The sequence below is a fragment of the Pseudophryne corroboree genome, chromosome 8, assembly GCF_028390025.1.
Source record: "Pseudophryne corroboree isolate aPseCor3 chromosome 8, aPseCor3.hap2, whole genome shotgun sequence".
NCBI classification, from domain to species: Eukaryota; Metazoa; Chordata; class Amphibia; order Anura; family Myobatrachidae; genus Pseudophryne; species Pseudophryne corroboree.
In genome coordinates this window covers 50,347,830-50,366,469 of record NC_086451.1, presented here as the reverse complement: position 1 = coordinate 50,366,469, position 18,640 = coordinate 50,347,830, and the positions used below count along the sequence as shown (strand labels likewise).

Here is an 18,640-nt window from a genome sequence, read left to right as displayed (position 1 = left end):
CTCCACGTCTTCATCTTCCAACGCCAGCAAAATTTGACGGATCTCCAAGATTCTGCAGGGGATTTCTCAACCAGTGTGAGATTCAGTTTGAGCTACAACCTGGCAATTTTCCCAGTGACCGTACAAAAATTGCCTACATCATCTCTCTTCTCAGTGGCTCCGCCCTTGACTGGGCATCACCGTTATGGGAGAGGTCCGACACCCTGCTATCTTCTTACACTGCATTCGTGTCAACATTCAGGCGCATCTTCGACGAGCCAGGCCGGGTAACCTCAGCTTCATCCGAGATTCTCCGTTTACGCCAGGGGTCACGTACTGTAGGACAATATCTGATACAGTTCCAGATCCTGGCATCCGAACTGGCATGGAACGACGAGGCCCTGTATGCTGCATTCTGGCATGGCTTATCTGAGCGTATTAAAGATGAGTTAGCTACCAGAGACTTACCTTCTAAGTTAGATGAGCTAATCTCACTCTGCACGAAAGTTGATTTACGTTTCAGAGAGAGAGCAACTGAGCGTGGAAGATCATCTGCTCCAAAATCTTCTGCTCCTCCTCCTCGTCAACTGTCACCATCTAAAGATGAGCCCATGCAACTTGGCCGTTCCCGTTTAACTCCTGCTGAGCGCCGAAGACGTCTCTCCGAGTTTCTCTGTCTCTATTGTGCAGCTCCGTCTCACACCCTTAATGCCTGTCCCAAACGTCCGGGAAACTCCAAATCCTAGCTCGCCAAGGAGAGGGCCGGCTAGGAGTAATGATCTCCTCTCCATCTCCTCAAGATTGTAATCTCCCAGTCTCGCTTCAAGTTGCTCAACGTTATCGGAACGTCATTGCCCTCCTTGATTCCGGAGCAGCTGGGAACTTTATTACCGAAGCCTATGTTAAACGGTGGTCCCTACCCACCGAGAGACTTCCTTCGTCCATTTCTTTAACTGCCGTGGATGGCAGCAAAATTTTTGATGCAGTTATTTCTTTAAGGACTCTACCAGTTCGTCTGAGAGTGGGAGTTCTTCATTCCGAACTTATTTCTTTTTTAGTGATTCCAAGAGCCACACATCCTGTGGTCCTGGGCCTTCCATGGCTCCGTCTTCACAATCCTACAATTGATTGGACGACTACGCAAATCCTGGCATGGGGTTCCTCCTGTGCTGAGACATGTTTGTTTAAAGTATTGCCTGTCTGTTCTTCCTCCCCCAGGTCGTCTGATGTTCCACCTCCTCCATATCAAGATTTCACGGATGTGTTCAGTAAAGCTTCTGCTGATATCCTTCCTCCTCATAGAGAATGGGACTGTCCGATTGATCTCGTTCCAGGGAAGGTTCCACCTCGAGGCCGAACTTATCCGTTGTCTCTGCCTGAGACGCATTCTATGGAGGAATATATTAAAGAGAACCTAGCAAAGGGGTTCATTCGACCTTCTTCTTCTCCAGCCGGCGCAGGCTTCTTTTTTGTAAAAAAGAAAGATGGTGGTCTGCGGCCGTGCATCGACTACAGAGGTTTGAACGACATTACCATCAAGAACCGTTATCCTTTACCCCTGATTACTGAGCTCTTTGACAGAGTTAGCGGAGCTACCATCTTTACAAAGCTGGACTTGCGAGGTGCATACAATCTCATCCGGATCCGTGAGGGTGACGAGTGGAAGACCGCCTTTAACACCCGTGACGGACATTATGAGTACCTCGTCATGCCCTTCGGATTGAGCAATGCTCCAGCTGTCTTCCAGCATTTTGTCAATGAGATCTTCAGAGACATTCTATACCGTCATGTCGTGGTCTATCTAGACGATATCCTCATTTTTGCCAACGATTTAGAGGAACATCGTTTTTGGGTTAAAGAGGTTCTGTCCCGTCTCCGTGTCAATCATCTCTATTGCAAATTAGAAAAATGCGTCTTTGAAGTCAAGTCCATTCCGTTTCTAGGGTACATTGTGTCCGGTTCCGGACTAGAGATGGATCCTGAGAAACTACAAGCAATCCAAAATTGGCCGGTACCCTTAACCCTCAAAGGGGTCCAGAGGTTCTTAGGGTTCGCCAACTATTACCGAAAGTTTATACGAGACTTTTCCACCATTGTGGCGCCTATTACTGCTTTCACTAAGAAGGGTGCTAACCCGTCCAAGTGGTCTGAAGAAGCCATGCAAGCATTTCATCTTTTAAAACAAAGGTTCATCTCTGCGCCTGTTCTGAAACAGCCTGACATCGACTCTCCTTTCATCTTAGAGGTGGATGCCTCCTCCGTTGGAGTAGGAGCGGTGTTATCTCAGAGGGCTAAAGATGGCCATTTACACCCTTGCAGTTTCTTCTCCCGGAAGTTCTCCCCAGCTGAGCGCAACTATGCCATTGGCGACCAGGAGTTGCTAGCCATCAAGCTCGCTCTAGAAGAGTGGAGGTATCTGTTGGAGGGAGCTTCTCATTCAATCACCATACTTACAGACCACAAGAACCTTTTATACCTGAAGGGCGCACAATGTCTCAACCCTCGTCAGGCCAGATGGGCACTTTTCTTTTCCAGGTTCGACTTTAAACTCCAGTTCTGTCCGGGCTCTCAGAATCGCAAGGCCGATGCCCTTTCCCGCTCATGGGAGCAAGAAAATGAGTCAGAGTCTTCAGACAAGCATCCTATTATAAATCCGTTGGCATTCTCCACGGTAGAGATGGACTCTACGCCCCCATCAGGGAAAAGTTTTGTGAAGCCGATGCTAAGGAAGAAGCTCATGCATTGGGCCCATGCTTCCCGTTTTGCCGGACATACAGGTATCCAAAAAACCCTGGAGTTTATCTCTAGGTCCTATTGGTGGCCAACTCTGAAAAAGGACGTCTTGGAGTTTATTGCATCTTGCCCAAAGTGTGCCCAACATAAAGTATCCCGCCAGTCGCCTGCGGGGCAACTGGTTCCACTATCCGTTCCCCGTCGACCATGGACCCACTTGTCGATGGATTTCATTACAGACTTACCCATGTGCAACAAGTTCAATACCATCTGGGTGGTAGTTGACCCGGTCACCAAGATGGCACACTTCATTCCTCTCACCGGTCTTCCGTCAGCTTCCAAGTTGGCTCAAGTATTCATACAAGAGATCTTCCGACTCCACGGTCTTCCTGAAGAAATTATCTCAGATCGAGGAGTTCAATTCACAGCCAAATTCTGGCGAAGTTTATGTCAAGTCCTCCAAGTCAAGCTAAAGTTTTCCACGGCTTACCATCCTCAGACCAATGGTCAAACCGAGAGGGTGAATCAGGACTTGGAGGCCTTCCTCCGCATCTATGTGTCCTCCTCTCAAGATGACTGGGTTCAATTACTTCCCTGGGCCGAGTTCTGTCATAACAACCAGTATCAATCTTCATCTGCTTCAACACCATTCTTCACTAACTTTGGATTCCACCCTAAAGTCCCTGAGTTCCAACCGCTTCCAGCAACTTCTGTTCCCGCAGTGGATATCACCTTGCATCAGTTTGCCAATATCTGGAAGAGCGTACGATCAGCTCTGCTCAAGGCATCGTTCAGGTACAAGAAGTTTGCGGATAAGAAGCGTCGAGCAGTTCCTGCTCTCAAGGTGGGTGATCGGGTATGGTTAACCACGAAGAATTTGAGGTTAAGAGTTCCCAGTATGAAGTTTGCACCTCGCTATATCGGTCCTTTCAAGATTGAACAAGTCATCAATCCTGTTGCTTACAGACTCCAGTTGCCTCCCTTCTTAAAAATACCCAGGACATTCCATGTTTCCCTGTTGAAACCGCTGATCTTGAATCGGTTTCATTCCTCACTTCCTCCAACTCCGAAAGTCCAAACTCAACGAGGCGTTGAGTATGAAGTGGCCAAGATCCTGGACTCACGTCACCGTTACGGTCAACTACAATATCTTATTGACTGGAAGGGTTATGGTCCTGAGGAACGTTCATGGACCAATGCTTCTGATGTCCATGCTCCTGCCTTGGTCCGGAGATTCCATTCCAAGTTTCCTCAAAAGCCAAAGAAGTGTCCTGGGGCCACTCCTAAAGGGGGGGGTGCTGTCACGATCCGGGTATCTGGACGCCATTTCTTACCCCTCAGATGCCTCCTAAGGCTGGCTCAGCGCTCCAGGACCGGATCCCATCTGTTATCCTGATGTGTACATTCCTGTATCCTCTCCTGTCACTCTGGGACGCTGTCACAGTAAACGCCATATTACACCTGGCATGGTGTCTCCCGCGGCCTCCGCCGCCGTCCCTGAACTTCTGCATGCAGAGTGTCTGAGTGGCGATTACGTCAGCCGCGGCCTCCGCTGTGTCCGCGTGGTTGGATGTGCATCTGTCAGCCTGGCGCCTCCTGTCTCCGGTGGCCGGCGCCGCCATTACTGTTTTCATTACCACATGGATTACAAACCAAACTTCCCTCCAAGTGTCTGCATGGGCGCAGCCATCTTGGATTCTGTCAGCTGATCATTTCCACCAATCTGTTCTCAGTATTGATAATCTGCATAATTGCCTAGCCAATCCCTTCCTTGCTGCAGGTATAAATACACTGTGCCTGAGCAAGGAAGGCGTCAGTGCTTTGGTTGTCAAACCTAGTTCCTGTTTGTCTCTCTCCTGTGATTGTCTTCCAGGTTCCAGCTCCTGTCTCAAGACTTCCACCATAGAGACCCGCACCAGCATTCCACCTGCGGTGTAGCCTGACTCTCCAATCCATTGTGGATTCATCTGTTTCCAGCTACAACATTACCTGCTTCCAGCTCAGCTTCCAGCAGAGTACAGCTTCCCTTAAAGGGCCGGTGTCCTTTCTACACTTTACCACTCTCCACCGGTATTATTATTTCTCCGCTCTCAAGTTCTACATTTCAGTTCATATTTCATCGCTCCCAAGTTCATTTATTATTTAACTGGTTCCAGCCAGTATCCACTCCGTGCTAACAACAGTCTGGTTCCAGCCAGTATCCACAGCAGCTGTTTTATCTTCAGCAACCCAGCTTTTCCTGGAACACCAGCTGGCACAATCCTGGGTTATCTCCATTGCTACAGTCGGGTCTGGTAAGGACTTTCCATCTAGAAGATCATAAGAACTATCTCACACTACCAGTGCCCTGTGGCTCCTGCCATCCTGTAGTACCCAGGAACTGTATTTATTCTTTGCTGACTTTTACGTTTTCTTTTACTGCTGCTGTGTTGCGGAGTTGTCATAATAAACATCATTGACTTTTATCCAAGTTGTCGTGGTCACGCCTTCGGGCAGTTATTATTCATGTTACTTACATGTCCAGGGGTCTGATACAACCTCCCAGGTTCCGGTACATCTCAGCCCCTACAACTGAGGCTGCCTCCCGTCAGCTCAGGCCCTCAGTTGTGACAGAAGGTCCCTGGCCTCTTCCTCTACGAGAGGACCTGTTACAGCAAGGACCGTGCGTGTACCAAGACTTACCGCGGCTGCGTATGACGGCATGGCGGTTGAACGCCAAATCCTAGCCCGAAAGGGTATTCCCAGTGAAGTCATTCCCACACTACTTCAGGCTAGAAAAGCAGTAACGGCAAAGCATTACCACCGTATTTTTGGAGAAAATATTTGTCTTGGTGTGAATCCAAGAAGGCTCCTACGGAAGAATTTCAGCTGAGGCGTTTGCTCCATTTGGGCCTAAAGTTGGGCTCAATTAAAGTACAAATTTCGGCCTTCTCAATTTTCTTTCAGAAAGAATTGGTCTCCCTTCCAGAGGTTCAGACCTTCGTGAAAGGCGTGCTGCACATCCAACCTCCCTTTGTGCCCCCAGTGGCACCATGGGATCTTACTGTGGTATTGCAGTTCCTGCAATCTCATTGGTTTGAACCTTTGCGTAAGGTTGAGTTGAAATTCCTTACTTGGAAAGTAGTCATGTTGTTGGCCTTGGCATTTGCAAGGCAGGTATCTGAATTGGCGGCTTTGTCTCACAAAAGCCTCCATGCTGATTGAGAGGAGTTGAGAACTCGTCAGCAATTTCTGCCAAAAGTGGTTTCATCGTTTCACGTAAACCAGCCTATTGTGGTGCCAGTGGCTACTGACGCCTTGGCGGAATCGAAGTCTCTCGAAGTGGTCAGAGCTTTGAAAATCTATGTCGCCAGAACGGCTCAAATTAGGAAAACAGAGGCTCTGTTTGTCCTGTGGGCTCCCAACAAGATTGGGGCTCCTGCTTCCAAGCAGACTATTGCACGCTGAATCTGTAATACAATTCAGCAAGCTCATTCTACGGCGGGATTGCCGTTACCGAAATCAGTGAAGGCCCATTCTACCAGAAAGGTGGGTTCATCCTGGGCGGCTGCCCGAGGGGTCTCGGCATTACAGCTTTGCCGAGCTGCTACTTGGTCGGGATCAAACACCTTTGCGAAGTTTTACAAGTTTGATACCCTGGCTGAGGAAGACCTCTTGTTTGGTCAATCTGTGCTGCAGAGTCATCCGTACTCTCCCGCCCATTCTAGAGCTTTGGTATAAACCCCACGGTTCTTGAAGCATCCCCAGCATCCTCTAGGACGTATGATAAAATAGGATTTTAATACCTACCGGTAAATCATTTTCACTTAGTCCATAGAGGATGCTGGGCGCCTGTCCCAGTGCGGGCTGTATCTGCAGTTATTGGTTATGGTTACACACATGTTGTGTTGAGTTCAGTCAGTCTGTGGCTGATGTTAGTCATGCTGTTGCATGCGTTGTTGTTGAATGCCATGTTGTACGGCGTGTTTGAGGTGTGAGCTGGTATGTATCTCACCTTAGTTTAAAAATTAAATAAATCCTTTTCCTCGAAATGTCCGTCTCCCTGGGCACAGTTCCTATAACTGGAGTCTGGAGGAGGGGCATAGAGGGAGGAGCCAGTTCACACCCCTTTTAAAGTCTTAAAGTGCCCATGTCTCCTGCGGATCCCGTCTATACCCCATGGTTCTTGAAGCATCCCCAGCATCCTCTACGGACTAAGAGAAAAGGATTTACCAGTAGGTATTAAAATCCTATTAAACAATTCCTCAGAGTTATTTGGGAATCGGATCAAACATTTTTCCATTTTTTCTTGTCCGCAATTTTATTTTGGGTTCTCTGATATTTTTTCTTTCTTTTTATCTGAAACCCAAAAAATAAAATGTACAATTTTTTTTTTTATAAATTTGTATTTACCTTTTTTTTTTAAAGGCTAAAGCTGGGTACACAAGGGAGAGGGGGCAGCAGGACTCGGGACCCCTCAGAAAGGCCCGGGGTAAAGAGCTCCCCCTCTCAGCGCCACTGGGTACAGGGAGGCTGCTGCTTAGCAATAGCCCCTTCTGCCTGTGCGGTGTGATTGCTCTCCCCTCTGGATTTGTCTCTGGCTGAGGGGCACAGTGGCGCCCCCTGTACTGCTTCAAGGTGCTGAAAATATATATTTTTCCACAAATTTATACAAAGGGGACAAGGCCATGCCTCCGTTCAATTAGGCCACCCCCCCATAATGTACCTATGCCCGCCACAGCTCTCTACGCCCCTGCAAGAGATTGATTATAATTTCTAATAGTAAAAAATGTTCATTAACCCTTTCATACCTACACTGTGTTTTCCATTTTGAAGACTTGTGTACCAGTTTTTTTTTTTTTTTATGAATTTGTTTTAATTCAATAATTAATTAGTTAATGCATGTAACTGTCCAAAAATTACATTAACACTCTATGGGGTGATGGCAATAAAGCTTATCCAGGCAGAAATGCATTTCACTACTCCAAAGCCGTAACTACTTTCAGTTTAATAGAAGCTCCTTCTTTTTTTTTTAGTTGTTTTCCGAAAATACTGCTTGGCTAAATAAATCATAAGAATGGCCAGACATCTGTCTTTAATAACGTCTCACTACTGTATATTATGATTTATTATTTCATTAGAAATACATTTTTTTTCTTTGGTAAATTTCTCCTGAGATGTGCAAAACGCGTTGCATACTAACCTGCTATTAAATGCATTCCTTGCCATTTTGCATGTACCGTAATCGTAAAATTAGTAGCGCAAGTGTGCACGGCCTGCATCTAACTAGGACGGATCATTTCCCACGCACTTCCTATCTCCCAATATTAGATATCTTGGAATCGGGACGCAGGGGCATGAGTGGAGCATGCCGGGGGCCTGACTGTGGCATAGGGTGTGGATTGAAAGATCGACAGTATATAGATGGATAGTCAATAGTTCTATAGGGATGTAGTTGATTTGCCGGCGGTCGGGAACCCGGCAGTCAGGATACTGACGCCGGAATCCCAACTGCTGACAATGTTAACGGTTGCCATGCCAACTAACAGGGACTATTCCCGACACCCATAAAGTGGGAATAGAACCTGTGTCGAGCACAGCGAGTCACCGAGCCCGCAAGGGACTCCGTTGCGCTCGCACCCACCCCCCTCCCGCCGGCATTCTGGCGGCAGGGTTCCCAGGGTCGGGATGCTGTGACCTCCGGGATCCCGATCGCTGGCATTACAGCCCCAACCCGGTCTACACCAGATAGCTGACATTAAATAGGTCTACAGGGTAAAATGGTCGACAGTTAAATTGTTGCCATGGATTTAGGATGACAGGGTAAAAATATCAACAGGGTCAAAAGGTCTTGTTATTTTAGCCTTACCCCTAACCCTAACCCTCTCCCTGGTGCCTAACCCTAACCCTTCCTGTAGTGCAGTGTGCTGCGGCATACTAGTGTGCCGCCAGAGATGCGCTGCCCGACTGCCCGCATGGAGTCTGGGGCTCAGGCAGCGCTGGAACTCTCCTGAGGCCTGGCCTGTGACAATACGGCACATTGCGTCACCCGCCAGACTGCCAGCGCACCGCCAACTAAGCCCTGATCCTCACAGCTCCGCGCTGCTCACATCTGCCGTGTTAACTCTCACTAGCCACCGCTAATAGAGGGAGGGAATAAAAGAAAGTAGGGGGCCAGTTTATTTTCATTTAATTACTGCGTGGGGAGACAGTGTGTGTGGAATTACTGTGTGGAGCTAATGTGTATTAATACGGGTGCCAATATGTTTTAGATTTGCTGTGGAGGCCAATGTGTTTTGGAATTATTTTGGGGGCCAATGTGTTTGTTTAATTACTGTGGGGGCCAATGTGTATTAATGTGAGTGCCAATGTGTTTGGATTACTGTGGGGGCCAATGTGTTTGGATTACTGTGGGGGCCAATGTGTTTGAATTACTGTGGGGGCCAATGTGTTTGGAATTATTGTGGGGGCCAATGTGTTTGGATTACTGTGGGGGCCAATGTGTTTGGATTACTGTGGGGGCCAATGTGTTTGGATTACTGTGGGGGACAATGTGTTTGGAATTATTGTGGTGGCCAATGTGTTTAGATTACTGTGGTGGCCAATGTGTTTGGATTACTGTGGGGGCCAATGTGTTTGAAATTATTGTAGGGGCCCTTCTGTTTGCATTACTGTGGGGGCCAATGTGTTTGGATTACTGTGGGGGCCAATGTGTTTGGATTACTGTGGGGGCCAATGTGTTTGGATTACTGTGGGGGCCAATGTGTTTGGATTACTGTGGGGGCCAATGTGTTTGGAATTATTGTGGGGGCCAATGTGTTTGGATTACTGTGGGGGCCAATGTGTTTATATTACTGTGGGGGCCAATGTGTTTGGATTACTGTGGGGGCCAATGTGTTTGAAATTATTGTGGGGGCCAATGTGTTTGGATTACTGTGGGGGCCAATGTGTTTGGATTACTGTGGGGGCCAATGTGTTTGGATTATTGTGGGGGCCAATGTGTTTGGAATTATTGTGGGGGCCAATGTGTTTGGATTACTGTGAGGGCCAATGTGTTTATATTACTGTGGGGGCCAATGTGTTTGGATTACTGTGGGGGCCAATGTGTTTGAAATTATTGTGGGGGCCAATGTGTTTGGATTACTGTGGGGGCCAATGTGTTTGGATTACTGTGGGGGCCAATGTGTTTGGAATTATTGAGGGGGGCCAATGTGTTTGGAATTATTGTGGGGGGCCAATGTGTTTGGAATTATTGTGGGGGGCCAATGTGTTTGGAATTATTGTGGGGGGCAATGTGTTTGGAATTATTGTGGGGGCCAATGTGTTTGGATTACTGTGGGGGCCAATATGTTTGGAATTATTGTGGGGGCCAATGTGTTTAGATTACTGTGGGGGCCAATGTGTTTATATTACTGTGGGGGCCAATGTGTTTGGATTACTGTGGGGGCCAATGTGTTTGGATTACTGTGGGGGCCAATGTGTTTGAAATTATTGTGGGGGCCAATGTGTTTGGATTACTGTGGGGGCCAATGTGTTTGGATTATTGTGGGGGCCAATGTGTTTGGAATTATTGTGGGGGCCAATGTGTTTGGAATTACTGTGGGGGCCAATGTGTTTGGAATTACTGTGGGGGCCAATGTGTTTGGAATTACTGTGGGGGCCAATGTGTTTGGATTATTGTGGGGGCCAATGTGTTTGGAATTATTGTGGGGGCCAATGTGTTTGAATTACTGTGGGGGCCAATGTGTTTGGATTACTGTGGACGCCAATGTGTTTGGATTATAGTGGACGCCAATGTGTTTAGATTACTGTGAGGGCCAATGTGTTTGGAATTACTGTGGGGGCCAATGTGTTTGGAATTACTGTGGGGGGACAAATGTGTATTAATGTGGAAGCCATTGTTTGTTCAATTACTGTGGCGGTCAATGTGTGTGTGTTTTTCCCAACATGGGGGGCTGATGGTGTGCCTTGGCAATTTTAAAGTCTTGTTTGGTGTGCTGTGAGTTGAAAAAGGTTAAATATCACTGCTCTAGTGCCTAATCCTAACCGTCCCTTCTGGCAGCCTAACCCTAACCCTAACCCTCCCCCAAGTGCCAACGCCCTAACCCTCCCCTAAGTCTTTAACCCCTAACCCTAAAAATCATGAAAAAAACGTGTCAACCTTTTCTGTTTGAGTCATTTGCATCCTTCCCAATATGAGGCTCTCCAGGAGGGACACAATGCTCTGCTCCTGGATTTTCTCTTAATTCATGATTGCCGGCACCTGTGTTGAACAAGCTAATGGATAAGAAAGGTGTTTCAGCACAGGTGATGGCAATTATAACTTAAGCTGGAAGTCCAGAAGCAGAGCATTGTGTCCCTCCTGGAGAGGGTCATGTTGGGAGGTATGCATTTGCATATAAACCTTCAACAATTTAACTGTTGACCTTTTGACTATGTCAGCATATTGCCTGTCGACCATCCGGTGTCCATCTATTGGGACTGTGGTGCTGATTTAAGGACAGCTGGGTGACTTGTGGGTTATGTGGAAATGACATCTCTTCATGATTAGATAAAGTATACTGACTTGCTATCACAACCAACAGTCTTGGCTTGCATGGCCTTAGGCCATAGAACATTCTAGGATAATAGATTGGACCTCGTTTGCTAGAGTTGTCCATAGTTCTTAAATGTGTTATACGCAAATAAACAAATGAGTCTTATTAAAACAAAAATCCACCATGGTATTTATGGTGGCACTTTCCATACATGTGTGGGACAGATGTCACAGAAGTATGGCTCCCACACTGCTCACTGACAGAGCCAGTCTGATGCTGGGGAAAGTAAGTCAGTACAGTGCAGCCTTTATGATAACGTATAAACACTTACGTCTTGGGTTTATTTTCTCTTGGCCAATAGATAACACTCTAGGGTAAATGTATGAAGGAGTCATAAGAGTGGAAAAGTGAGCCAGTGGAGATGTTGCCCATGGCAACCAATCAGCTGCTCCATACAATTGTATAGTATTCAAATTATAAATGTTACTTCAATGCTGATTGGTTGCCATGGGCAACTTCTCCACTGGTTCACTTCTCCACTCTTATCACTGCTTCATACATTTTCCCCTCTGTCCCATAAGTTTCAATTTGGCAAATGTTATGTAACCTGCCGACAAAATGTTTTCTGTAGGCAACAAAAGACAATTGTTTCCACTTACCTCTGTTTTTGGTGGGCGGTTCTGACGCTTCAATCTCTAGTTTAAAAATAAATAATTAAAATATCAGAATTTTGGTCCTGTTATCAAAAAGCGGTATACGGAGAACAGTCTATTAGGGCAAAACTATCACAATATTAAATACCTCTGGGAAATATGTTTACATTTATTTATTTGTCATAGTGGTGTGCTGTTACCGGTTGGCGATTTATGGCACAATAACAACTAGCGCATGTCAGCCTTTCTGTACAGTGTCGGACTGGATCATGAAGGGCCCACCGAGGGAATGCAGTCGTTGGGGCCCATGTGTAGGGGTGTGGCCAGACTATAGAGGGGGTGTGGCCAGTGGTTAAAGAAGTTGGTTAATCATTAGAGGGTGCATGGTCTGGGCCTCTTAATAAATATAAATAGTAAATACTGCTAGTGCATGCATGATAATGTACCAGATTAATAACAGCAATGTACTAAGGTAACCAGTAGTGGATCTTGTTACAGGCAAGCAGGATTTTTGCTCGGGGCGGGCGCCTTTCCGGAGAGTGCCGCCACCGTCCGAAGGCCACCGCCGCCATGGCAAGATCCGCTACTGGTGCCGGTGCTGTGCGGTGCGCGATGAAGTCATCGCGCACCTGCACTGTATTGTGGGAGCAGCACATAGACGCTAGAGGTCATAATTGACCTCTAGTGTCTATGCGGTGCTATGGGAGAGACGTCATGACGTCTCTCCCGTAGATCCGAGGAGCGGCGCCGGTGGCCGGAGACGGAGGGCAGCAGCGGTCGGGAAGCAGGAGCGTCTATTCCCTGGCAGAGAAGGACAGGGGGCGTGGCCAGCAGGTCACTGAGTGCTGCTCATACCCCCATACTGAGTACAACGGGTGCGTTACTTGCTATCATGCCACTTGCTGCGAGGCCACGCACCCTAACCATGAGGCCACACCCCTATTTTCACCCACGCACCTTCAGCGCACAAAAATCCCCTCTTAGGACAGAGAGAAGTTGGGAGGTATGGGTAACTTATTATAATGTATAATTAATGCACAGTCTGGAGGGCAGTGGGGGCCACCGGCGGTTTCCCCTGTACCTCTGTGGGCCAGTCCAACCCTGTTTCTGTGTAATAATTATAATAATATTTACTCAATATTAAACAAATTCTATGCGCGTATAAAAAATCCCACACATACATATATAGAATAAAAGGTTTTAACTGTCCAGACAAACTGGGCAATTTTCAGGGGCTACTAACACAATTTTTGGGGGAAAATATGGGGTATATTTACTATGCAGGCTTTTCAGTGTTTCCGGATGCAGAATTTAAGACGGCAATAATATCTGATGCACAACACTGCTAGTTTTGCATTTAATATTGTTGCCAATTTATATCGAGAACCAACAATAAGTACCGGCTTTGAAAAAACATAGATTAGTAATAGTATATATAACTGTGTAGCCTTAGAAAACAATCTAGAGGATATTTTTTCTAAGATCTATATGTAGAGTATATTTTCCTCACTAGGGGAAATATTTATCAATATGCCAGTAACGACCCCGCTATTTAGGAATATGGATCACCAGTGCGGCTGTCTCCATGATCCCTGCATTTACACTGCTAACCCAGCAATGGCCCTCATTCCGAGTTGTTCGCTCGCTAGCTGCTTTTAGCAGCATTGCACACGCTAAGCCGCCGCCCTCTGGGAGTGTATCTTAGCTTAGCAGAAGTGCGAACGAAAGATTAGCAGAATTGCGAATAGAAATTTCTTAGCAGTTTCTGAGTAGCTCCAGACTTACTCCTACATTGCGATCAGTTCAGTCAGTTTCGTTCCTGGTTTGACGTCACAAACACACCCAGCGTTCGCCCAGACACTCCCCCGTTTCTTCAGACACTCCCGCGTTTTTCCCAGAAACGCCAGCGTTTTTTCGCACACTCCCAGAAAACGGCCAGTTTCCGCCCAGAAACACCCACTTCCTGTCAATCACACTACGATCACCAGAACTTTGAAAAATCCTTGTTAGGCCGTGAGTAAAATACCTAACTTTTGTGTAAAATAACTAAGCGCATGCGCTCTGTGAACCTTGCGCATGCGCAGTAAGCGACTAATCGCAGTATAGCGAAAATCGGCAACAAGCGAACAACTCGGAATGACCCCCAATGTTAGTGCACATGCGTGACCTGAGTTCTCGCATGTACATGGAGAGAATTGGCACCAGCAGAGGTTTGGTGAATGAAGATCTCCATACTAGTGTATGGGTACCATGGACAGTATTGGGGCTGCCAGGTAAGCAAGACGTATTTAGGATACTCTGATTCAGGCTTGGACTGGCCCACAGGGGTACAGGGGAAACCACCGGTGGGCCCTACTGCCTGGGGGGCCCACCTTCTGCTCTAAGGATCAGGTTCCAGACGGTGCACTTGAATTATACATCATACATATGTTACCTTATACTGGACTATGGTGTATTGTCTACAGTGCATTGCTGTTATTAATCTGTTATTAATCTGGTACATTATCATGCATGCAGCAGATTAATTTATTGTATATATTTATGAAGGGGCCCAGACATTGCACTCTCTAATGGTTAGTCAAACCAATGAGGTGGCAGGACACCCCCCCTCTGCGGACTGGCCACACCCCTAAACATGGGCCCATACCACTGCATTCCCCTGGTGGGCCCTACAGTCCGACACTGCTCTGATTTTGCAAATGTAAGTGAAAGTTTGTATGTTTTCTAATATTACGGGATGATGAATCATAATCAGGAACAGTGGCAGAAGTCCCGGAGGCAATGGAGTCAGTGGCCGCCGGGCTCCAGTTCTGAAAGCGGCACCCGGCCTGACATTCTACATTGCCCCTGGTGAGCTGCTCCGCCCACTCCAGTCTCTGAGCCGCATCTCAGTGAGAGGGAGGAGGCGGGGGTTGCCGGCAATGCACCCACCTCCTAGCAGCCCTACTGGTGCCCGTCCCCTGCCAGCATTCCCCCCCTTCCTCCCGCAGTGGTTCATGCTCCCTACGATTTGGACGGCTGCTCTGCTCTAGAAGATGACTTCCTCAGTGCTTACACACTATAGGTGAGGAGCGGCAGCTGTGGCTGCAGCGTTTGGGACTCAATATGTGCATATGGGGGGCTGTGTGTGTGCATATGGGACTGTGTGTGTGTGAATATGGGGGCTGCTTGTGTGCATATGGGGGTCTGCGTGTGTGTGTGTTTGTGCATGTATATGGGGGACTGCGTGTGTGTATATAGGGGGCTGCGTGTGTGTGCATATGGGGGGACTGCGTGTGTGAATATGGGGCTGTGTGTGTGTGTGCGCTTATGGGGGCTGTGTATGTGTGTGTGCGTGCATATGGGGGGCCTGTGCGTATATGTGCATATGGGGTGCTGTATGTGTGTGTGCATATGGGGCTGCGTGTGTGTGAATATGGGGGGTCTGTGTGCGCTTATGGGGGCTGTGTATGTGTGTGTGTGCGTGCATATGGGGGGCCTATGCGTATGTGTGCATATGGGGTGCTGTGTGTGTGTGCATATGGGGGCTGCATGTGTGTAAATATGGGGCTGCGTGCGTGTGTGCGCTTATGGGGGCTGTGTATGTGTGTGTGCGTGCATATGGGGGGCCTGTGCGTATATATGTGCATATGGGGTGCTGTATGTGTGTGTGAATATGGGGGGTCTGTGTGCGCTTATGGGGGCTGTGTATGTGTGTGTGTGCGTGCATATGGGGGGCCTATGCGTATGTGTGCATATGGGGTGCTGTGTGTGTGTGCATTTGAGGCTGCATGTGTGTTAATATGGGGCTGCGTGCGTGTGTGTGCACATATAGGGGGCTGCACGTGTGTCTGCATATGAGGGCTGCCTGTGTGTGAATATGGGGCTGCGTGCGTGTGTGTGCCCATATAGGGGGCTGTACATGTGTCTGCATATGAGGGGCTGCGTGTGTGTGTGTGCATTTGGGGCTGTGTGTGTGTACATATGTGGCTGTGTATGTGGCAATGTGCGTATGGGGCTGTATGTGTGTGCGTGGGATGTGGGCAGTCAAAATCTCGCTGCCAGAATCCCGACAAGCTGGGGGGGACAGGGAAGGCACACCATTCTCTATTTCACCTCCGGGCATCTGGTATGAACTTACGCCCCTGATCAGGAATATTCCATTTATTTTCATCATGTACCTGCTTCACATTTTCAGTCCTTAAGGGACCTAAGTGTCTGCACACAGTCATTTACACAAACCCCAATGACACCTGTTTCCCCTTACTTGTGGCATTTTTGCAGCAATACACACGCTTGTAAAACTATCACAAGACACACAAAAAAGCCTATTTTCAGCATTGACAAAGACACTTGGGGCCAGCTCAGGAGCTGCTAGTAATAAACATGTTTCATGCAAAAAAGTTTCCAAGCCTGAGAATGTAGCAGGAAATCATTTGCAATACTCAAGAGATAAAGAAAGATGAACTATAATTATACTCCTTCACTAACGTAGCGGCTCAACTTCCCTGGGAAAACTTCATTTTCTCCTGAATACTTATTTAAATCAATCATTCTTTCAGAAAACTAAGCTTCAAATACAATAGAATCCCCTTTTTTGTGCTGATTTTAATTAGTTTTCAAACTAGAAGCATATTATGATAAATGATAACTTAACAAGCAAATATGACCTCTCTTGTTTGTAAATACCCAGGATCATTTTATTAGTGTGTTCCAAACTGTAATAGAATATGCTGACTTTATATAAATAAATATTATTATTATTATTATTATTATTATTATTATTAAGTTATTTAAAATATAATTGATGTCCACAAGAAACTGTAATAAACTGCCTGTATCCCAGTGAATAATTGCTACTGTAAGACGGCTCCCTTACAGAGCATGTAACCTGATTATGCTGACCACAGTAAATAGAGAATTTCATTCCACTCGTGATCTTGGGGCTCTTAGAGGGCAATTCAGTACTTAGTGATGTGCAGTTGCGATGTACGGCTGCGCACATCACCATGAATTACTGTGCCCCAACATCACTAGGGAAAAAGTCAGAACGCCCATCACCGGTAATTGAATTATGTTTATTATATTTTCTTGACTGTAAACTGTAATATATTACATAAACAGAATGCTAACTTTAATACATTTCAATGTTGTAGGTCAAAACTGCATCTGTAATAAATTAGGAAACAAACCCACCGTACTACGTTCTGCACAAAATACAATGAGCAGATTAAAGTGCGTAACACAAGTAAAACACGGTATGCCAGGCTTACCTCCAGGTAGGGGCTTCCAAGACTTCTTCCATCAGTGAGAGACAGGTCGGCAATGGTTATAGACACCAGAAGCAGAAAGTAGTTTCTTATTAAGTTCCCCATACCTGACACTATAAGATCGTAACTTAAATATCTGTGGAGCATCACAAGGAAAACTGTGCTCTTTGAATTCACTCCGTACGGATGGACTTTCCTTTGCACTTTTAAACCTAGAGCATTTTTCCTTTTGGGTGTTAAGGTCTATAAAAGATGCATTCATTCCTTTACAAGCCATGATTGTCCAGATGAGTTAGGCTGGGGACGCTTAATTGGAGACAGGCCAACTTCTTCCAAACCTCCCCCTGCTCTAAATGAAACCAAAATATTTTGACGTTCAGCCCAGTTTCTGAAGTGTGTCAATAGCTTTTTAAATGAAGGCGAATGCAGCACAAGACATCAAAGATGGTTCGGTAGGCAGTAAAAAGACATATTTACTTACGTACCATAGTGTCAACTGTGACAACTACCCGGTGCATAGGAGATTAGCGGTTACAAGCTCTTCACCGACTGACCAGTCCACACCACTAAGTCCTATATTTATGCTGAATATTCTGAATGCCTTATTTTTAAAGACATTGGTTCTTTTGTTCTAGTTAAAAATGAAGAAATACTGATTGCACCAAATTTATGAAAAATGGTGCAAATACTCAAATTTTGCTACAGTAATATCTAGAAAACAAAAACAGATGTTTATTCAACATGGTAACTATGTGTTCTGCAAGGTGCCCACAGGGCTGCCAAGAGAAATCCTGGGCCCCAGTACCACAACTTCCTGGGCCCCCGTGCTACCCCTGGAGGGGGTGTGACTGCAGCATGCTGGGGGCATGGCCACACCACTTTGGGAGGCGTGTCTAGCACATGAGAAGCACCCACTGACAGGATCATGGAATGCCTCCCCAAGCCAGGGCAGTAGAGAACTTGGCTGGCCCAGGTCCTTTTTAGGGGGCATGGCCTAATTACAGGAGGTGTGGCCATGCACCCTTAGTAAAAATTACAGAAACAAATTGTATTTTAAGCACTTCCCTGGCAACACTGCAGCCCAGCATACAGCAGCGTGTGCTGGGCTGAGAAGAAGAGCTGCAGCTGCTGCTTCCAGGTGATAAGGGAATGGGGACCCTCCATCAGACCTGGGCCCAGGTAATTTGTACCCTCTCCCCCCCCTCTCTCGGCGCCACTGGGTGCCCAGTGTAAATGCCAAATTGCTTTCTCACAAATATTTAAAATGCCCACTGTAATATATACTTTAAACGCCTGCACCTCTTATTACCATATCCCATGAATGTGCGCTATATATCGCAAAACACTGCATCCCATAAGAGAAAAACAATACACCCACACATTATCTGAGTTCCAAAGCTCATTGATGTATATATTTGTTGTTAAAAGGATTCAATATATTACAAAGTACAGTATACTTATAGTCACATGGTTACACTCACACAGTAAGCAGTTAAAACATAGTTACATA

General features: G+C 46.7%; 1 protein-coding gene across 1 annotated transcript in view; it reads right to left on the bottom strand.

Annotated features, from left to right (window-relative positions):
- Positions 1-17,392, bottom strand: part of ITIH6 (inter-alpha-trypsin inhibitor heavy chain family member 6) — a 297,725-nt gene extending 280,333 nt beyond the window's left edge. Inside the window, exons 1-2 of the mRNA XM_063936359.1 lie at positions 17,134-17,392; positions 11,888-11,923 (exon numbers count right to left, since the gene is read on the bottom strand). Of these exons, the coding sequence (XP_063792429.1) occupies positions 11,888-11,923; positions 17,134-17,277 (180 nt within the window). The 5' untranslated portion in view covers positions 17,278-17,392. The remainder of the gene's footprint in view (positions 1-11,887; positions 11,924-17,133) is intronic.
- Positions 17,393-18,640: the final 1,248 nt, after the last annotated feature.